The sequence below is a fragment of the Camarhynchus parvulus genome, chromosome 23, assembly GCF_901933205.1.
Source record: "Camarhynchus parvulus chromosome 23, STF_HiC, whole genome shotgun sequence".
Classification (NCBI taxonomy): domain Eukaryota; kingdom Metazoa; phylum Chordata; class Aves; order Passeriformes; family Thraupidae; genus Camarhynchus; species Camarhynchus parvulus.
This window is the reverse complement of record NC_044593.1, coordinates 2,159,503-2,181,222: the sequence shown is the minus strand read 5'-3', so window position 1 is coordinate 2,181,222 and position 21,720 is coordinate 2,159,503. Positions and strand designations below refer to the sequence as shown.

General features: G+C 54.6%; 1 protein-coding gene across 1 annotated transcript; it reads right to left on the bottom strand.

Moving 5' to 3' along the window:
* Window positions 1-817: 817 nt before the first annotated feature.
* On the bottom strand, window positions 818-20,968 carry COL9A2 (collagen type IX alpha 2 chain). Its single transcript, XM_030964410.1, is given in 34 exon segments — window positions 818-2,164; window positions 2,167-2,229; window positions 4,402-4,479; window positions 4,604-4,697; window positions 4,699-4,793; window positions 5,429-5,483; window positions 5,903-6,049; window positions 6,934-6,966; window positions 7,100-7,144; window positions 7,298-7,333; window positions 7,416-7,487; window positions 8,675-8,728; window positions 8,809-8,862; window positions 9,127-9,180; window positions 9,282-9,326; window positions 9,594-9,647; window positions 9,755-9,808; window positions 9,986-10,039; window positions 10,197-10,250; window positions 10,332-10,385; window positions 10,919-10,972; window positions 11,549-11,602; window positions 12,411-12,464; window positions 13,167-13,223; window positions 13,350-13,397; window positions 13,558-13,611; window positions 14,139-14,192; window positions 14,328-14,351; window positions 14,514-14,549; window positions 15,328-15,381; window positions 16,337-16,399; window positions 16,526-16,561; window positions 17,962-18,036; window positions 20,809-20,968. Coding segments are annotated over 34 exon segments (2,073 nt in total). The 5' UTR covers window positions 20,884-20,968; the 3' UTR covers window positions 818-2,024.
* Window positions 20,969-21,720: the final 752 nt, after the last annotated feature.

Sequence of the window (21,720 nt, the reverse complement as noted above, 5' to 3'; positions counted from 1 at the left end):
AAAGCCAGGAAGAGCCGGGATGTGCCCCAGATGTGCGGCACAGCTGGAGCGGGATTCCCCGAGGGGTTGGAAAATGGGAATTCAACGGGAATTCCAGGGAAAAGGATGGGGATGAATCTCCCCGGAAAGGGAGGTTCAGCCAGGCTGTTCCCCCTCCTCTTCCCAAAGGGATTTTTGGGATTTGGGACAGGGTTGGATCTTTCCCAGCTGTTCCATCTCCACATTTGGGTTTCAATCGCTCTGGAATGGAATTCAAGCTCCTTCCTCATGGGATGAAGGACTTCATCCCTCTTCCCAACTGTAGGAATGTTGTTTTTGTTGATGGAGTGACTAAACTATCTTTTGTCTCTTTAAAAAGGAAAAAAAATCTTAGAAGTTTTTCTCTTTAATTTGGTAAAAAGATAGAACTTTATAGAACCTTTGAGACTTTACTTCAAATTAGGGCTGTCTAATTAGACAGAGACTAAAAAGTCTAACCTAAATAATTCTCTAGAAAAAGAAGAGAACAAAGGAAATAATTGCTTTTATAGAGTGTTTTAGTAAGACTAAAACCTCTTACCCTTAGCTCAGTTTTTCTCTGAAAAAACTTTATTTTACCTTTTATTAAAACTTTTCTGTTTCCAATACTACCTCAGATGACATCCTACTAATTTTATGCCATTCAGAGTAACAAAATTATCTCAAATGTAATAAATTCTCTGAGAGCTCATAAAACCTAGCTCAAAGAAAAGTTTATCATCCCAATCCCCAACTTCAACCCTCAAAATTCTGCACCCCCACCACGGCCTTGCTTAAATCCAAAGAAATCCACACATCATTCCAGTTAAGAATCCAGCTTGGTTTTATTGTCCATTTTTCCAAAAGTTACTGTTTTCCTCATCACAATTATAAAATATCCCTATTTTACAAAGATTTACAGCTCTGGGAGTGACCAAGTTGGAGCTGAGAATTCTGTTAAATAATCAAACCATGATTTTGGTTTTGGGGGGGGGAGCTTTAAAAAAAATTCCAACTTAAAAAAGAAAAGGGAAGACTAAAAAGGGAATTTCCACCAGCTCCTTCAAACATCACAGGGAATTATAAAATTTATTCCATTTTTTTTTTCTTTTGGGGAAAGGGTGCAGGGAGCAGATTTAAAACCCCATGAATGGAAACAGGATTAGAGGCCCTTATTCTGGTTTACATAAAGATGCCTTTAAAGATTCTGGCAGCACAGAGGAACCCTAAAGTGTATTTAAATAAAATCTACGCTGCCACAACTGTGTAAAAAAATCAGGTGCCAAAATTAACATTTTAGGGCTGTGTTTTCCCTCACCCCAGAGCCAGGAAGGCCTGGAAGTTGCTCCCCATGGGATTGTAGTGTTGTGGTCCCTTTGGGAAGGGATTTTCATGAGGGAATTGCTCAGAAAGATTCTGGCAGCACAGAGAAACCCTAAAGTGTATTTAAATAAAATTTATGCTGCCAGAACTGTGTTAAAAAACTCAAGTCCCAAAATTAACAATTTAAGGCTGTGTTTTCTCCCGCCTCCACCCTCACACCAGAACCGGGAAAGCACGGAAACTTCTGCCTGTGGGATTGCAGTGTTGTGGCCACTTTGGGAAGGGATTTTTCTTAGGGAATTGCTCAGAACGAAGCAACCCTAAAGTATATTTAAATAAAATTTATACCCATTCTAAGATTCTTTTATGCCGCCAGAACTGCGTAAAAGAAAATCAGGTCCCAAAATTAACAATTTAAGGGTGTGTTTTCTCCCACCTCCACCCTCACCTCAGGAAAGCCTGGAAGCTGCTCCCCGCGGGATTGCAGTGTTGTGGTCACTTTGGGAAGGGATTTTCATAAAATTTATACCCACTCTTAGATTCTTTTATGCCGCCAGAACTGCGTAAAAGAAAATCAGGTCCCAAAATCAACAATTTTAGGGCTGTGTTTTCCCTCACGCCAGAGCCGGGAAAGCCTGGAAGCTGCTCCCCGCGGGATTGCAGTGTTGCGGTCACTTTGGGAAGGGATTTTCACGGGGAATCGCTCAGAACGAGGGGCCCTTGACGCTGCCCGGCTCCGTGAGGCGGGCGGCCGCGTAGGCCGAGGCTGCCAGGCAGGCGGCGGGCTCGCAGAAGCCCGGCAGGCCCGCGGGCCCCGGCAGGCCCGGCCGGCCCGCCTCGCCGGGGAGCCCGGCTGGCCCCGCTCGCCCGCCTTGCCGTCCACAGCGTGGCCGGGGATGCCCGGGAGACCTGGAAAGGCAACGGGGTGGGGTGGGTGGGGTGCTGAGAACCGAGCTGAGAGATGGGTTTGCACTAAGAAATAGGGGTTTTCCCCTCAGAAATAGGGATTTTCCCTCAAAAATATGGATTTTCCCCTGAGAAATAGGGATTTTCCCTCAGAAATATGGATTTTCCCCTGAGAAATAGGGATATTCCCTGAGAAATATGGATTTTCCCTCAAAAATATGGATTTTCCCCTGAGAAATAGGGATTTTCCCTCAAAAATATGGATTTTCCCTCAGAAATATGGATTTTCCCCTGAGAAATAGGGATTTTCCCTCAGAAATATGGATTTTCCCTCAGAAATATGGATTTTCCCCTGAGAAATAGGGATTTTCCCCTGAGAAATAGGGATATTCCCTGAGAAATAGGGATTTTCCCTCAAAAATATGGATTTTCCCCTGAGAAATAGGGATATTCCCTCAAAAATATGGATTTTCCCCTGAGAAATAGGGATATTCCCTCAGAAATAGGGATTTTCCCTCAAAAATATGGATTTTCCCCTGAGAAATAGGGATTTTCCCTCAGAAATAATAGGGATTTTTCCCCTCAGAAATAATAAGGATTTGCCCCAAAAAATAGGGATTTTCCCTCAGAAATATGGATTTTCCCCTGAGAAATAGGGATATTCCCTGAGAAATAGGGATTTTCCCTCAAAAATATGGATTTTCCCCTGAGAAATAGGGATATTCCCTCAAAAATAGGGATTTTCCCCTGAGAAATAGGGATATTCCCTGAGAAATAGGGATTTTCCCTCAGAAATATGGATTTTCCCGAGAAATAGGGATTTTCCCTCAAAAATATGGATTTTCCCTCAGAAATATGGATTTTCCCCTGAGAAATAGGGATATTCCCTCAAAAATATGGATTTTCCCCTGAGAAATAGGGATATTCCCTGAGAAATAGGGATTTTCCCTCAAAAATATGGATTTTCCCCTGAGAAATAGGGATTTTCCCTCAAAAATATGGATTTTCCCCTGAGAAATAGGGATATTCCCTCAACAATATGGATTTTTCCCTCAGAAATAGGGATTTTCCCTCAAAAATATGGATTTTCCCTCAGAAATAGGGATTTTCCCCTGAGAAATAGGGATTTTCCCTCAGAAATAATAGGGATTTTTCCCCTCAGAAATAATAGGGATTTGCCCCGAGAAATAGGAGTTTCCCTCAGAAATATGGATTTTCCCTGAGAAATAGTTTTTTTTTCCCTCAGAAATAGGGATTTTTTGCTCAGAAATAGGGGTTTCCCCTGAGAAATAGCAGGTTTTCCCTGAGAAATAATAGGGATTTTTCTGTGAGAAATAGAGATTTTTCTCTGAGAAATAGGGATTTTTTTTCCCTGAGAAATAATAGGGATTTTTTTCCCCGAGAAATATGTATTTTCCCTAAGAAATAGGGATTTTTTTTCCTGAGAAATAATAGGGATTTTTCCTCAGAAATAGGGATTTTCCCTCAGAAATAATAGGGATTTTTTTCCCTGAGAAATAATAGGAATTTTTCTGTGAGAAATAAGGATTTTTTTTTTCCCTGAGAAATAGGGGTTTCCCCTCAGAAATAGGGATTTTGCCCTGAGAAATAATAGGGATTTTTCTCTAGGAAATAGGGATTTTTTTCCCTGAGAAATAATAGGGATTTTTCCCTGAGAAATAGGGATTGGTGTGTTTGGGAATGCTGCTGGTAACGTTTAGAGATGCGGGCAGAGCAATTTCAGAGAGAGGGAAAGAGGTGGCAGAGATGAGAAAGAAGGAAGGGAAGGATGAGCCAGGTGGGAGATTTGTGAGATGAATCTGGGAAAATTGACAGGATGAACCTTGGCAGGTTTTGTGGGGTGCATTTGTGCAGGTTTTATGGGATGAACTTGGGCCCGTTTTGTGGGAGGATCCTGGGCAGGTTTTGTGGAATAAAGCTGAGCAGATTTACAGGGTGAACCTGGGCAGTTTTAGTGGGATGAACCTGGGCACATTTATGGGATAAACCTGAGCAGTTTTTGTGGGATGAACCTGTGCAAATTTTGGAATAAACCTGAGCAGATTTACAGGATGACCCTGGGCAGTTTTTGTGGGATGGATCAGAAGGTCCCCGGCCGCCGCTGGGCTCATCACCCCAAGGCGACAAAGGCCACCTGGGGACACCTGGTCTCACCTGGGATCCCTGGAGGACCCGGCATTCCCGGGTGGCCACGGCCAACCTCTCCCCGCTCACCCTTCTCTCCTCTCTTCCCTGTGGGTACAAAAAGGAGGGAAGGACTCCATGGAAACCCTGGATGGGCCATCAGGGACGGGGACAAGCGTGGCAGTGCCACCCCAGGAGGATTTGCACCTGGCACCGTGCCACCACCACCCACCTTTGGGTCCGACATTGCCGATCTGCCCGGCAGCTCCCAGGATTCCGGGGACACCTCGGGGTCCCATGGGGCCGTGGGGTCCCTGATCACCGGGCTGGCCCTGGGGGGCCGGGGGGACCGGGGGGTCCCATGGCCCCGACCCCACCCAGGGCGGCTCTCTTGGCGCTCACAGCCACCTCTGCCAGCTGCTCTGTGGGGCAGAGAGGGGCCGGGATGGGATCCACCGGGTGGGATCCATGGGATCCATGGGGTGGGGATGCATAGGATGGGATCCACGGGGTGGGATTCACGGGGTGGGATCCATGGAATCCATGGGATGGGATCCATGGGATGGGATCCACAGGGTGGGATCCATGGAAGCCATGGGATGGGATCCACGGGATGGGAACTATGGGATAGGATCCACAGGATCCATGGGATTGGATCCATAGGGTGGGATCCATAGAGTGGGAACCATGGGGGGGGATCCACAGGATCCATGGGGTGAAATCCACTGGATCCATGGGATGGGATCCATAGGAAGAGATCCATAGGAAGAGATCCATGGGATGGGAACAATGGCGTCCATAGGGTGGGATCTATGGGAAGGGATCCATGTGGAATCCATGGGATGGGATCCACTGGATCTATGAGAAGGGATCCATGGAATGGGAACAATGAGAAGAGATCCATGGGATGGGATCCATGGGGTGGGATCCATAGGATTCATGGGGTAGGATCCATGGGATCCATGGGTTGGGATCCATGGGATGGGATCCATGGGATGGGATCCATAGGGAGAGTTCCATGGGATCCATGGGATGTGGTGGCCCGCTCCACCCTCACCTTGCAGCATCTTCAGCACCACGTCCACGATGTGCTGGTCCCCAGCATCCCGGCCCTGCCAGGAAGGGAATTTCGCTCCTTCTGTCCCCTCCCAGAGCCCTTCCCAGCCCAAATCCCAATCCCCCTCCCCTCCCTGCATCCCAGGTCACCTTCCCACCCCGCTCTTCCCCATTCTGTCCCAGGGCAAGTGCTCCATGCTCAGCTCGCTCCGTGCATCCCTCTCATGGCATTGGAGTCCAAAATTATGTTTTTAGGGAAAAATCCCAACCCTGCAAATCCCTGCTGCTGGCTGGTTTACATAGGGACAGTTTTTGGATGCCATACACCGTGGGAAAGACAGAATTCCTCCCAGGAAAGCGGGATCCCAGCTCCTGAGTGGAACAGCAGGGTGTTCCCAGAGGAGTTGGGTGGGAAGGAGAGGCAATTCCTGCCGAGCAGGGAGGGTGAGGAGGGGTGTGGGATCGGGATACTCACGGCTGTGCCCCGCGGGCCCGGCATTCCCGGCACTCCGCGCTCCCCCACCAGCCCCCGCGGGCCGGGCGGGCCGGGATAGCCCCGAATTCCCGGCGCTCCTGCATCCCCCGTGGGGCCGGGAAAGCCGAGGTCTCCCTGGATGCCTTGCTGGAGGAGGGATGGAGAGAGAGGGGCATGAGGGGCTCAGTGCTGAGCACGGGGGCTGCACCCCAAGAGCCCAAAATGTCCCAAAAACCACAGGCAGGGCTGGGTCCCAAACGGGGCTGGGGCGGAGCCCACGGCTGGGTCCCAAAAATTGGGGCTGGATTCCAAATGGGGCTGGGGCTGAACCCATGGCTGGATCCCAAATGGGGCTGGGGATGAACCCAGGGCCAGATCCCAAAAATTGGGGCTGGGTCCCAAAAATTGGGGCTGTATTCCAAATGGGGCTGGGGCTGAACCCGGGGCTGGATCCCAAGAATTGGGGTTGGATTCCAAAACTTGGGGCTGGATCCCAAATGGGGCTGGAGCTGAATCCAGGGCTGAACCACAAAAATTGGGGCTGGGGCTGAATCCAGGGTTGGATCCTAAAAATTGGGGCTGGATCCCAAATGGGGCTGGGGCTGAACCCAGGGCTGGATCCCAAAAATTGGGGCTGGGGCTGAATCCAGCATTGGATCCCAAAAATTGGGGCTGAACCCCAAATGGGGCTGGTGCTGAATCAAGGAATGGATCCCAAAAACAGGGGCTGGATCCCAAAAATTTGGGCTGGGGCTAAATCAAGGGCTGGATCCCAAAAATAGGGGCTAGATCCCAAAAACTGGGACTGGGGCGGAATCAAGGGCTAGATCTAAAAAACTGGGGCTGAGCCTGAACCCAGGGTTTAACCCCGAAGAGAAGCTGAGCCTGAATCCAGGGCTGACTGTTGTCACTGGCTCCCATCTCCAGGGAAAATATTCCCTCAGCACCTCAGCCAGGAGGATCCAGCTGAGGATCCCACAAATCCCCCCAAGTTTTGGGGTCCCCTTGGTCCCCAATTCCCCATCACTCACCTGTCCCTTGGGTCCTGGCTCTCCTGACTCTCCCTGGGGACAGAGGACACGGGAAAGGCGATGAGGAGACAGCAGGGATTTAGGGCTGGGATTTAATGCCAGGCAGGATCCCCCAGCATGGGAAGGGATCCCCAAGCATTCCCAGGAATCTTCTGGAAGCACCCACCTTCTCTCCCTTGAGCCCTGCCAGGCCGTGGACACCTGGATCTCCCTAAAGGAAAGGCGAGGAGAGAAGGGAACATTCCCAAAGGAAACATTCCCTCTCTGGGATGAGGGGGGAACGCATGGAGAAGGTGCCTAGAGCAGTGTTAAACCCAGCTCTGTTAATCCCAGCTCTGTTAATCCCAGCCTGGGATGAACTCACAGTGCTGCCTTTGGGGCCGGTTTTCCCTGGAGAGCCCTGGGAAAAGGAAAAAAGTGGGATCAGCCCAGCTCAGAGCAGAGTCCCCGCGCGGCCACCCTGCTGTCCCCAGAGCTGTCACCTTGTCTCCTTTGACTCCAGGCAAGCCTTGGGGTCCTGGGATGCCTGGTGGGCCCTGCTCACCCTTTGGCCCCTGGAAATCCAAGGAATATGGGGAAATGAGTGAGAGGAGACAACGGGAAGATTACCCAGCAGGGAATTGTCCCCAAGGCATTGAGGTGCAAGGGCAGCTCCTCATCTTCCAGCTGCTCCCAGCATCCCAACCTTCCCTAAATCCCTAAAACTCTGAGGGGACATGGGGCACAAAACCATGGAGAATCCATGCTCAGAGCAGTGATCTTCCAGGGGTGGATTCCTGTCCCCAGGAAAAGCACCAAAAATCAGATTTTTGGCTGTTTTTCCAGTGCAGGAAAGCTCTGGAGAGGGGCTGGGCTCTCCTGGGACTGGAGGAAATTCCTGTCCCAGCTGGGGTCCCATTAATCCCTGAGCTATTCCCTAATCCCTCAGCAGCAGGGCAGCCATGGGACTGACCCCGGCATCAAAGGGGGACGTCTGGCTGTGTCCCACTGATCCCAAAGCCAGGCTTGCAATCCCCCATCCCGGGGCTGAGCGTCCCCTGTGTCCCAGAGTGGCTTTGGGGACAACTCAGAGCATCCCCCGTGTCCCAGATTGGCTTTGGGGACAACTCAGAGCATCCCCCGTGTCCCGGAGTGGCTTTGGGGACAACTGAGAGCCTGTCCCGTGTCCCAGCCCAGCTCTGGGGACATCTCAGAGCATCTCCCATGTGCCAGCCTGGATTTGGGGACAACTCAGAGCATTCCCTGTGTCCCAGCTCAGCTTTAGGGACAACTCACTGCATTTAGGGTCAGCTCAGAGTATTCCTTATCTCCCAGCCCAGCTGTGGGGACAATTCACCGCCTTTGGGGACAACTCAGAGCATCTCCTGTGTCCCAGAGTGGCTTTAGGGGCAATTCAGAGCATCTCTCATGTCCCATCCCAACTTTGGGGACAATTCAGAGCATCTCCCACGTCCCAGCCCAGCTTTGGGGACAATTCAGAGCATCCCATGTCCCAGCCCAACTCTGGGGACAATTCACCAGTTTTGGGGACAATTCAGAGCATTGCCCATGTCCTAGCCTGGCTTTGGGGACAACTCACCGGCGTTAGGGACAACTCAGAGCATCCCCCATGTCCCAGCTTGGATCTGGGGACAATTCACTGGCTTTGGGGACAACTCAGAGCATCTCCCGTGTCCCAGCTTGGATTTGGGGACAACTCACCGGCTTTGGGGACAACTCACCGGCTTTGGGGACAACTCACCGCTCTGCCCTGCTCCCCCGGGGGTCCCACGAGGCCACGCTCGCCCCTGTCACCCTGCGGAGAGCCGGGGAAGGAGCGGAGTCAGGGCCACCCCCCCTTGGCACTGCCACACCCCCGCGGTGTCCCCAGCTCACCTTCGGCCCGGGCACACCCTGCGGGCCCTGCTCGCCCCGAGGTCCGGGCTCGCCCTAAAAACGGGAGAGAAAATCCTACAGAAAATGGGATTGACCAACATGGTGTGTTCCTTGTCCTTCCCCGAGGGAGGGGTGGCCCTGTCCTTGTCGCCACCGCAGGGTGGTGACAGGAGCAGGGGGTCCCGGGAGGAGCAGAGTGGCAATGAAGTGCCCGATTCTGCTTTGAGCTCGCAGGAAACGGGGAAATAAAAGGAAAAAAGAGAGAGCTCAGCCCCGAGGCTGAACCCGGGAGGGACACAGCGACATCTCGGTACTTACAAGCTGCCCTGGGGCACCAGTGGCACCGGGGTGGCCCCGAGGGCCCGGTTCACCCTGTGAAGGGAGGGAGAGGGGGGTCAGAGGGGACACAAGGGGACAGCGGGGACAGGGAGGGGACAAGAGCCTCGGGATGGATGCTCAGAGGCGTCACCCACCTTGTCACCTGGGCCACCTTTGCTTCCTGGCTGGCCCGGCAGTCCCTAAGGGAACAAAGCCGGGATCAACCCCTGGGCACAGCTCAGTGTCCCCTCGGGGTGTCACCCCTGGGCGCAGCTCAGTGTCCCCTCGGGGTGCTGCTGGCCCTGGCACCCCTGGCACAGGGTGTCACCCCTGGGCACAGCTCAGTGTCCCCTCGGGGTGTCACCCCTGGGCACAGCTCAGTGTCCCCTCAGGGTGCTGCTGGCCCTGGCACCCCTGGCAGAGGGCTGTCACCCCTCAGGGGACAGGCTGGGGGGTCCTGCACTCACAGCTTGTCCCCGGTGTCCCGGCGTTCCTGGGCGTCCGGCCTGTCCTGTGCCACCCTGCGAGGGACAGAGGGGGTGTCACCAGGAATGGGGTGCCCACAGGTGCCAAGGGACATCGTTCCCTTTGCCATTCTCGTTTTCCCCAGCGGGTGGCATTCCCTCACCTTCACTCCTGGGATCCCTGGGGTGCCATCCTTGCCATCGATGCCCGGCAGACCCTGAAAAGGGGCAAGAGGCGCTCATGGGACACCTCAAAGGGACTCAAGGATCACAGCGGGGACAAAAAAATGTGGGGAGGGAAAGGAGCATTCCAGGTGTGTGTGCTGGAGGGGACAAGGACACGCGATGGCACAGCCAGGGACAGGCAAGGCACAGGTGCCACCAGCTGTACTCACATTCTCCCCCTTGGGGCCGATGTCACCCTGCGGTCCCCTGATGCCACGGCCACCCTAGAGCAGGAGGGGACAAGTGTCAGTGTCCTGCTGGTGCAGGGGACAGAGCTGGGAGGTGGAGATGCCCCTCGAGGGCACCGGGGCAGAGCTCTTTCCATGTGGGAACAGTGCCAAGCCGGGGAAAAGGGGACACTGGCACTGGGGGGTCACCTACCAGCTCTCCCTTGTCACCAGGGCTCCCAGGTGGTCCCTTGGGGCCTTCCTTGCCCTGGAGGAGAGAGGAACACAAGGATTGAGCGGGGCAAAGTGGGACCCCAGAGCGGGCAGGGCTGAGGGAGGGGGCACCCACCGGCCGCCCGGCGGCTCCGATGCTCCCGACCATGCCCTTGTAGCCAGCAGGGCCCTGGAAAAAGAGCACAGAAAGGTCAATGCCCATCCCAATCCATCCTTGCACCCCGGAGATGGCCCAGCAAGGAGGGATGCTGTGATGGTGGTCACAAGGGTTCTTGGGATGAAGGAAGAGACGTAGATCTGACTCCATGATCAGAAGGCTTGATTTATTATTTGATGATATATACATCTATTATAACTATACTAAAAGAAAGGAAAGGTTTCCACAAGCTGCTACCTAACCTAAGAATAGAAAAGTAAAGAATGATAACAAACCCCGCTCTCTCGGCACAGTCCGAGAGAGCTCTCAGTTCTGGATTGGCCATTATTTCTAAACATCCAATCTGGGCCAATCCAGACGGACCTGTTGCATTCCACAGCAGCAGATAACCTATTGTTCATGTCTTGTTGCTGAACTCCTCAGCTTCAGCAGGAAAAATCCTGAGAGAGGATTTTTCATAAAGGAAATGTCTGTGACAGGATGCTGCTGGGAATGATCTCAGTGGCATCTGGAGCCCAGAGGCAGAGGATGCCACCCGCACTCACCGTCTCCCCTTTGGGTCCTGCCATGCCAGGGTACCCCCTGAGGCCCTGAGGTCCCTGCAGGGAAGGAAACACAGCAAATTCAGCTGGGAAAAAAAAAACCAGCCCTGGGGGAAGCAGCAATTACAGCAAAACCCAACACTGGGAATCCAAACACGATAAATTCCAGTCCCTCCTAATTCCAGAGCCCCCCAGCAGGTGCTTTTCCAGCTGTCAGTTCCATAACTCCAGCAGGCCCAAACTGCAGCCACTTCCCTGGGCCAGAGCTCTTGGCTTCAAAGCAGTTTTGCCCTTTCCTGGCCTGCAGGGCTCAGCCCAGTAATTGTTTTTCTTCTTCAAAGTGCTCTGAGAATTCCTGTGGCTTTAATTCCCCCCCGGGGCAAGGGGGACTCAGGGGACAGCAGGGATTTATCCCAGATAATCCCTGGGAACAGCCCAGGTGCCCATGGAGCTCTCCAGAGGGAGAGGTGGTGGCATCCATGGCTGGGAGAGGGATGGGATGGAGGCTTTGCTGCAGTCCCAGTGCTGGGAGCAGGGACAGGCCGGTGTCACCTCCCTGGGGACAAGGACAAAGAGGCCACGCCCAGATCCTGCAGCATTTGGGGGACAAGAAAAGAGGAATGAGGGATTTACCGGAGGGCCTGGGACTCCTTGCTCTCCAGAGGCACCAACGTCCCCCTTGGGGCCCTGGGAATGGAGAGAAAAGGGAATGTTGGAGGGAGAGGGGACACAAAGCAGCCTGGGGACACCACGGCCCCCACCTGGCACCCGGCAGGGGATGGGGACAGGTGGCCCTGCCCAGGAAGCCGCCCTGGGAAGGCCACCCTGGTCTCCCATTGCCACGTTTTCCATTCTCCTCTTTCCTCCCTTCTTCCTTTCCCTTCCCAAAACTCCTTCCCTGGGTCCAGCCCCACAGGGACGGCCACATCTGGATCCTGCTGGAATCCTGCTGAGATCTGGTGGGGATCCTGCAGTGATCTGGCTGGGATCCAGCTGAGATCCTGCCGAGATCCTGCTGGGATCCAGCTGAGATCCTGCTGGGATCCTGCTGGGATCTGAGTAGGATTTGGCTGAGATCCTGATGAGATCCTACTGAGATCCTGCTGGGATCCTGCTTGGATTTGGCTGGGATCCGGTTGAGATCCAGCTGAGATCCTGCTGGGATCTGGCTGGGATTTGGCTGAAATCCTGTTGAAATCCTGCTGAGATCCAGCTGAGATCCTGCTGGGATCCTGCTGAGATCCTGCTGAGATCCAGCTGGGATCTGGCTGGGATTTGGCTGGGATCTGGCTGGGATCCTGCCAAGATCCTGCTGGGATCTGGGTCAGATTTGGCTGAGATCCTGCTGGGATCCTGCTGAGATCCTGCTGAGATCCAGCTGGGATCTGGCTGGGATTTGGCTGAAATCCTGTTGAAATCCTGCTGAGATCCAGCTGAGATCCTGCTGGGATCTGGATCTGTTGGGATCTGGCAGGGATCCTGCTGGAACACTCACCGGCTCTCCCTGCTTTCCAGGCTCTCCGAGGGCACCGGGGCGGCCTCTGTGTCCCTGAGGGGGGAGAGGAAATCCATGAGGAAAATCCCTGGCACAGCTGCAGGGTGGTGGCACCATCCTGGTGGCCATATCCCACAGAGCCCCCCCATCACCACATCCCACCCTGGGGTGCCCGCTGGGGATGTGGTGGGGCTCAAAATCCCAATGGGGACATTGGAGGGGGTTCAGAATCCCAATGGGGACATTGGAGGGGGTTCAGAATCCCAATGGGGACATTGGAGGGGCTTCAGAATGCCACAGGTGACACTGGGAGGCTCAGAATCCCACTGGGGACATGGAACAGGTTCCGAATCCCACATTGGGGGGCTCAGAATCCCAATAGGGACATTGAGGGGGGTTCAGAATGCCACAGGTGACAATGGGGGGCTCAGAATTCTACTGGTGACACTGATGAGGGGGGGGCCTCAAAATCCCACTGGGGACATTTTGCAGGGGTTCAGAATCCCGCAGGTGACATGGAATGGGCTCAAAATCTCACTGGGGACATTGGGGAGGTTCAGAATCCCACAGGTGACATCCTGAGCTGGGGTTGGGGCTTTGGCACAGAGTGCCACCCCCAGGAAGGGTCCGGGGACCCACAGGGACCTTTCCTCCTGTCCTGGTGCTCCAGAGATCCAGAGAAGGATCCTTGTCACCACATCCTGGAGGTGACAATTCCCATTTTTCTCCCCCAGAGCAGCTCCAGCACTTCCTTACCTTCAGTCCCTGCAGTCCCTGGGGGCCCTTGGGACCTGGGGGGCAGCTGGTGGGACACTGGGAGGAGAGGAAGGACAAGGATGAGTTGGGAATGACCTGGAGAAGGCCAGGAAGGGACGGAGGGAGAGAGGACACGGGGAACACCCTGGTGACAGCAGGGGACAAGGTCATGGCCGCTCTCACCAGGAAATCAGCGCTGCCTTCCAGGCCTTGGAGGTGTCCTGGGAGTCCCTGCAGGGAAGGAAACCATCAGCTTTCCAGGATTTTACATCAGGAGCAGGGAACAAGGAGCGGGGTGGGAGGGGAGAGCCAGAGCCCGAATTCCAGCCCCAATCCCCAGGATGAGCTTGGGGAAGCTTCTCCCTCCCGGAGGCGGCTGGGGGATACTCACAGGTTTCCCTGGAGGGCCTGGGGGACCCCTCGGGCCATCGGGTCCAGGGTCACCCTAGGAAAGAAGGCCAGGAAAGGAGAATTTGGGATGAGGAGGGGAAGTGGAGAGCCAGGATGTCCCGGCAGGAATGGGGACATGCCCAGAGTGATGGCACCAGGGGAACCTCCATTCCCATATTTCAGGATCATCCCCGATCATCCCAGGAGCCCTGGAGGGCACAGAAGTGTCACCATTGGACACGAAAGAGCACAAGCACACTGTCATTCTCAAGGTGAAGGAAGAAAAGGGGCAGTTTATTTTCTGACTCCAACATTTATAGTTTTCTAAAAGTGACAGCGGATTGGAGGGTGACAGTGACACCTCTCCAATCACACTGGACAAACCAACAGTCTATCAGTTTTTTCCTCCTCCATAAAGGAAGACAAAACAACGGGTTATTTACAGAAAGTGTGTGATAAAGTTCACTACAAGAATGTCAACATCAGAAGGCTTAGAAAATCTTAAAAAAAAATGGGGTGACACAGAAGCAGCTCCTGGTGGAGGGAGGGGAACTTCTTCCCTGTCCCCTCCTGACTCCTCACCTTGGGTCCCAGCACTCCGATCTCCCCGGGAAGTCCAACCTGGCCTGGAAGCCCCTTAGGGAGAAGGGAGAGAAATTCATGGAATGAGAGAGGTCCCGTCCTGATCCCTCCCCTCTGGGGGTGCTGAGCTTTGAGCTCCTCCTGCACAATTCCCAGCAGGACCCCAGGCCACCCATCCCAGCCACTTACAGGGGGTCCTGGCAGTGAAGGACCCTGCGACAAAAAAAAAAAAAAAAATTATTACAATTGGTTCAAATTCCCCAAATCCTCCAGAATTCCTGCCCCAAGGAGGGCAATTCCCACCCCACCACCAAGGGTGGAACAGGGGGCACTTGAGGGGTGCCCACCCCACCCATGGGAGCAGCAGATACTCACAGGGAGCCCTGGTGGCCCTGGGAGTCCGGGCTGGCCCTGCCAGGACACAAGAGGAGAGTCAGGAGCTGGAAAAGGAGGATCTGCTCCGGCAGCTGCTCCAATTCCCCCTCCCCAGATGCAGCTTCAGGGCCAAAAATTCCATCAGGCAGCTCCTGCATCCACGGGTCCCTTCCAGAGTGGTGGGGATGGCCCCAGGATGGGGCTGGGGGAAGGGGGGAGACTGGGAATTTGGGAACTTGGAAAGATGGGAAATTGGAAATGTGGTAATTTGGGAAGGCGGGAGCCTTGGAAAGTTGGAAATTTGGGAAGGTGGAATCCTTGAAAAGGTGGAAATTTGGGAACATGGGAGCCTGAGAAGGTGGGAGCCTGGGAATGAGGAAGCTTGGGAAAGTGGGAATTGGGGAAGGTTGGAAATTTGGGCAGGTGGAATCCTTGAAAAGGTGGAAACTTGGGAAGGTGGGATCCTTGGAACAGTAGGAATTTGGAAAGGTGGGAAATTGGTAAGGTGGAAATTTGGGAAGGTTGGAAATTGGGAAGGTGGGATCCTTGGAAAGGTGGAAAACTGGGAAGATGGGAATTTGGGAAGGTGGGAACTTGGAAAGGTGGGAGCATGGGAATGAGGGAGCTTGGGAATTTGGGAAGGTGGGAATTTGGAAACGTTGGAATTTGGGAAGGTGGGAGCCTGGGAATGAGAGAGCTTGGGAAGATAGAAATTCTGGAAGGTGGAGATTTGGGAAGGTGGGAATTTGGGAAGGTGGGAATTTGGGAATGAGGGATCCTGGGAATGAGGAGCCCGGGGCTGCCCCTCACTCACTTTGGTTCCTGGCCTGCCTGTGGGTCCTGGCTCCCCTTTGGCTCCTGTCAGGCCCTGCAAGGGAAGAGACCCCGCGAGTTATTCCCATTCCTCCTGCTCTCCAGCCAGGAATTCTCGCTGGGTTGAATCCATCAGGAATTTCACGGCACAGGGACGCCCTGCAGGGACCCTCACCCACCCCCTGGGCACATCCAGCCCTGGCAGGGACACGTGGGCAGCTCCACCCGTCCCTGATCCCGGTTTTATCCCTGGAATGGGGCAGGAACCCACCCAGAGCTCCCCAGGTGCCCACCACACACCCAGGGCACCTGGGGGAGGTGGCAGCCCCGTCCCCTTCCTGCCACCACCCCTGCCAGGCTGTGCCAAGGAGGGGACAGTGGCAGAGTCACCGCTGCCACCCCATGGGTGCCAAGGAAGTGGGGACAGTGGGGAATCGCTTCCGATTTATTCTGGGGGAAACAACAGGAGCTCTGCTGGGATTCCAAAGGTGGGGAGGGGTGGAAAAGCAATTCCCAAGCTCTTTTGGAATTCCCATTTTGGGAGGGGGTGGCAGAGGCTCTTTTGGGATTTCCAGGGTCAGAGGGGGTGGCAGAAGCAATTCCCAACCTCTTTTGGGATTCCCATTTTGGGAGGGGGTGCCAGAAGCTCTTTTGGAATTCCCAAGGTGGGCAGGAATGCCAGAAGATCTTTTGGGATCCCCAGTGTGCGAGAGGGTGGCAGAAGCAATTCCCAAGCTCTTTTGGGATTCCCAATGTAGGAAGGAATGGCAGAAGCTCTTTTGGGATTCCCAAAGTGGGCAGGAGTGCCAGAAGCTCTTCCTGAGCTCTGTTGGGATCCTAAAGGTGGAAAAGGGTGGCAAAAGCTCTTCCCGAGCTCCTTTGGGATTCCCCAGGTGCTTCCAGCTCCTGCCCAAAGGGATTTGGGCACGTTTTAATGCGGGGGAGACCCTGGGGACAGGAGCAGCTTGCTGTGACCCCGCAGACAGGAGGGGACAGGGGACAGTTCTCACATCAATGCCAGGCTTCCCTGGCGGTCCATCCGGGCCAGGAGCTCCGGGCTCGCCCTTGACACCCTGGGAAAAAAAAAAAAAAAAAAAAAATGAAAAAAAAACCCGAAAAAAATGAAAAATTGGGATCGGGGGGAAGGAGGCCCCGCGGAAGGAGCGGGATCTCTGCTGAGGGGTGCGGTGGGTACTCACCGGGGAGCCGGCAGATCCTACAGGGCCTTTGTCACCCTGGGGAAAGGGGACAGGTGGGAAAGGGACGGGGCACCCCACAGAGCCCAGCCTGGGCACCCCAAACCCCGTCCTGCTCCTGGGACAGCAGGGAGCTGCTGGATCCCACCGGCAGGGCGGGATGGGGCCAGGCTTGGGAAAGCGGGTTGGGTTTGGGAAGTTTTTAGTGGGGTTTTCAAGGGTTTTAGTGGGGTTTAGGAGGGTTTTAGTGGGGTTTTCAAGGGTTTTATTGGGGTTTGGGAGGGCTTTTTGGGGTTTGGGAAGGTTTTAGTGGGGTTTTCAAGGGTTTTATTGGGGTTTGGGAGGGTTTTTGGGGGGTTTTCGGTTTGGGGTTTGGGGGGTTTTGGGGTTTGAGGGTTTTGGTGGGGTTTTGGAGGGTTTTATTGGGGTTTGGGAGGGTTTTTTTGGGGTTTGTGAGGTGGGGTTTTAGTGAGGGTTGTGCTGGGTTTTGGGAGGGCTTTTTTGGGGTTTGGGAGGGTTTTAGTGGGGTTTTCAAGGGTTTTGTTGGGGTCTGGGAGGGTTTTGTGAGGGGGAATTGGTGAAGATTGTACTAGGGTTTCGTTAGGGTTTTTTTGGGGTTTGTGAGTTGGGGTTTTAGTGAGGGTTGTACTGGGTTTTCGAGGGTTTTTTGGGGTTTTGTGAGGGTTTTATTAGGGTTTGTGAGGGTTTTATTGGGGATTTTGAGGGTTTTATTGGGGTTTGGGAGGATTTTTTGGTGTTTGGGAGGGATTTTTGGGGGGTTTGGGAGGGGTTTACTGTGGTTTGTGAAGTGGGGTTTTGTGACAGTTGTGCTGGGGTTTGTGAGGGTTTTTTGGGGTTTGTGAGGGTTTTATTGGGGTTTCGTGAAGTGGGGTTTGTGAGGGGGAATTGGTGAAGGTTGTGCTGGGGTTTTTATGAGGGTTTGATGGGGTTTCTGAGGGGGCTTTTGTGGGGTTTCTAGTGGGATTTTGTGAGGGTTCTGCTGGGGGTTTGTGAGGGGTTGGATGGGGTTTGTGAAGTGGGTTTTTGTGAGCGCTGTTCTGGGGTTTCTGAAGCGCTGTGGCTGCTCTGGGTATAAATAACATTAAAATAACACCACATCCTGGAGAAAGGGCACTTTCTGCTGCCTCACAGGGCTCCCCTCTGTTCGGGCCCCCATCCCACAACCCATGAGCCACAATCCCCCAGCACATCCCCAAAAACCAATCCCACCCCCAATTCCCCAGCTGTGGATGCAGCTGGATTTGGGGTGCAGCACCAAACAGTGCTGGGGCTGCTCTGTCTGCCCTAAATCAGGAGTGGGAACAGCCCTGAGCGGCACCCCCAGCCCGGTGCCACTCACAATGTCCCTTTTGTGCTCCGTGTCCCCTCCCTCCTCCCTCCCTCCCTCCCACAGCCAGCACACGTTCCTGCTCACTCACATCGATGCCATCAGCTCCTGGCACTCCTGGGGGACCAGGGGGCCCTCGTGGGCCAGGCTCTCCTGGTGGCCCTCGCTGTGGGGAGAAGGGATGGGATCCACGTCAGGAAGGACCCCGAGATGTGTGGGGAATGTGCTGGGAACCCAATTCCAGGGAGCTGGGATGGAGAACGGCCCGAGGGATCAGGGCTCTGCCCCTCCTGTGGATCCCCCAGCATGGCATGGACGGGGAAATCCAGGATTCCTCACACTGGCACCTCCAGCTCCTCACTCCCTGCCCAGTTTCCATCCCATTTCTCCCCTCTCCTGCCCTGCTGTCCATGGGGGTCAGCGGGGTCTCCATGGGGTGATGGCAGCGTTTTTACCGCTCCTTCCTCTCTCCCTGGTGCCCGAGGATCTCCCGCTCCAAAGGAGCAGGGATCTCCATGGGATGAAATTGTTACCCCATCTCTGCTCCCTCTTTTCCTGGTGCACAAGGATCTCCTGCCCTGATGGAGCAGGAACTCCATGGGTGAAAATTTTACCCCATTTCTGCTCCCTCTTTCCCTAGTGTCCAAGGATCTCCTCTCCCCATGGAGGGGGATCTCCATAGGGTGACATTTTTACCCCATCCCTGCTCTCTTTTTCCATGCTGTCCAAGGATCTCCTGCCCTGATGGAGCGGGATCTCCATGGGGTGAAATTGTTACCCCATCTCTGCTCCCTCTTTCCCTGGTGCCCGAGGATCTCCTGCCCTGATGCAGCAGCATCTCCATGGGATGAAATTTTTACCCCATTTCTGCTCTCTCTTTCCCTGCTGCCCAAGGATCTCCTGCCCCATGGAAGGGGATCTCCATGGGATGACATTTTTACCCCATCTCTGCTCTTTTTCCCTGATGGAGCAGGGATCTCCACGGGATGAAATTTTTACCCCATCTCTGCTCTCTCTTTCCCTGCTGTCCATGGCCTCCTGCCCCCATGGAGAAGGATCTCCATGGGATGAAATTGTTACCCCATCTCTGCTCTCTCTTTCCCTGTTGTCCATGGCCTCCTGCCCCCATGGAGCAGGATCTCCATGGGATGACATTTTTACCCCATTTCTGTTCTCTTTCCCCCTGGTATCCAAGGACCTCCTGCCCCATGGAGGGGGATCTCCATGGGATGACATTTTTACCCCATCTCCGCTCCCTCTTTCTCCGCTGCTCCTGCCTGGATGGAGCCGAATCTCCAAGCATTTCTACCCCATCTCCATCCCCCCCTTCCCTGCCACTCCCAGAGCTCCTGCCCCGACAGATCACGGTGTCCATGGGGTCACAGCAGCGTTTCCAAGACCCCTTTTAGCTCAGAGTGGGATTTCTGGGAGCTGCGGCAGGATTCACCCCCAGGACGAGGTGGGGACCCCCAGCCCCTCCGTGTGAGCTCTCCCCGGGCCAGGCTGGCTCTGCTCCCAGGCTCCACACAAAAGCTCCATTCAGGGAAGCTCCCAGAGCCTGGTCCTGGCTTTGAGGTTTGCACAGGGCTCTGCAAAGAAACCTCTGTTATCTTAACAGGGAGTTCAGGGGGAAGAGATTCCAGCCCTGCACACTGAAGCCGTGGTGTTGCTGGGAATGGGGAGCAGGCGGTGGCTGGGCTGCACTCCTGCAGCTCCTCCAGCCTCCCCAGGCTGGGTTAATTTAAAAAAAAATAAATATAAATATAAGGAATAAATGTAGGAATTAACAGAAATATAAGGAATTAGAGGTGCTGCTGGTTCGTGTACACAGCAGGAGAGCCCCAGCTCCACCTTGGATCAATCCCTGAGCCCATCCCTGGGATCTCCCCTGAATGGCACCTTTGTCCTGCCCAAGGAACCAGTTCCAAAGGGTTCCTTGTTCCCGAAATTCCCACATCCCCCCTGCTCTGATTCCCTGCCCCCACAAACCCATGGGGACCTCAGGGTGGGGGGGTTTAGGAAGGAGCTGTCCCCCAGTTTCCAACAGGCAGCTCAGGAACCACATGGAAAAAATCCCCAAAACCTCTAAAACCTGATTTTTTTTTTGTTGCAGCTATAAGACAAGGAACCACATGGAAAAATTCCCCCAAACCTCCAAAATCTGATTTTTTTGCAGCTATAAGACAAGGAGAGTTTTCCCAGGTGGAATGCCACTGCCTGCCCCTCTGCAGGGCTCACCTTGCCTTTTTCCAGATCCATTTTCTCCTGCCCCTGGCTGAGCCTGGAGAGTCCACGGGGACCCCCCAAGAGCCCCCACCGAGCCCTGAGACCACCCCAGGAGTGCCAGAGCCCCCCCAGCCCTGCTCGGACCGGATCTGCAGCACATCCCAGCAAAGCAGGAGCAGAAAAAAATCCAGCGGGGAAGACAAAACCCCGCACTGCTGCTCCAGGGGGGAAAAATCAAACTAAACTGGTTTAGCCAAGTGAATTTCTAAGTCCACACTGAGAGATCTCTAGCGGGTCGGGGCTGTGGCTGTTCCCATCCTCCCAGGGGGGACATTCCTGGGAAAAACAAGGGGAAAGTGCTGGGGGGATAAACCCAAAGTGCTCAGCAACGCGAGGGAGCGGAGATTGGGAATGTCCCTGCTCCATCCCATTCTCCATTCCCTTCTCCATCTCCTTCGCCATCCCCTTCTCCATCTCCTTCTCCATTCCCTTCTCCATTCCCTGCTCCATCCCCTTCTCCATCCCCTCTCCATCCCCTTCTCCATCCCCTTCTCCATTCCCCTCTCCATCCCCTCTCCATCCCCTGCTCCATCCCCTTCTCCATTCCCCTCTCCATCCCCTTCTCCATCCCCTCTCCATTCCCTGCTCCGTTCTCTGCTCCATCCCCTTCTCCATTCCCGTCTCCAGCCCGGGAACCGAGCGCGGCACTCACGAGCTGGGCCAGGCAGAGGCAGCAGGCTTGGAGCAGGAGCCAGAGCTGCGGCACCACGGGGGTGGCACGGGCCATGGCGAGCCGGGCTGGCACCGAGCGCGGCGGGCACCGAGCGCCGGCAGCGCTCCGGGACAGCGGGAGGGCCGGGCGAGGAGGAGGAGGAGGAGGAGGAGGAGGAGGAGGAGGAGGAGGAGGAGGAGGAGGAGGAGGAGGAGGAGGAAGGGGCTCATGAATATGGAGCAGAGGGATGAGGGCAGGTCCCCGCCCCTCTCAGGTGGGCCCGTGGCGATTATGGGCTGGATGGGGACAGAGGGTTTGGCACGATGGGGACAGTTTGGCACGATGGGGACAGAGTTTGGCGTGCTGGTGACAGTTTGGCACAGTGATGACAGAATTTGGCACGATGGGGACGGGATTTGGCACAGATGAAGGGCTGGGACAGCACAGGGATGAACTCGGCAGCCGCTGCTCTGCCAGGCTGTCCCAGGATGTCCCCGTGGTGTCCCCATCACGACGCCACCCCAGTGCCAGCGGGCATTGCGGCTGCAGCTGACACGGGGGCGGCGCTGGGAACCAGCTCCTGCCACCCCAGGGAGGCTCCCGGGGCATTCCTGCCCCAATTCCTGCCCTGTCACCCTCGGGGATGGCCCCAGAGCGACAGGAGAGGGAAAGGAAAGGAAAGGAAAGGAAAGGAAAGGAAAGGAAAGGAAAGGAAAGGAAAGGAAAGGAAAGGAAAGGAAAGGAAAGGAAAGGAAAAGGAAAAGGAAAGGAAAGGAAAGGAAAGGAAAGGAAAGGAAAGGAAAGGAAAGGAAAGGAAAGGAAAGGAAAGGAAAGGAAAGGAAAGGAAAGGAAAGGAAAGGAAAGGAAAGGAAAGGAAAGGAAAGGAAAGGAAAGGAAAGGAAAGGAAAGGAA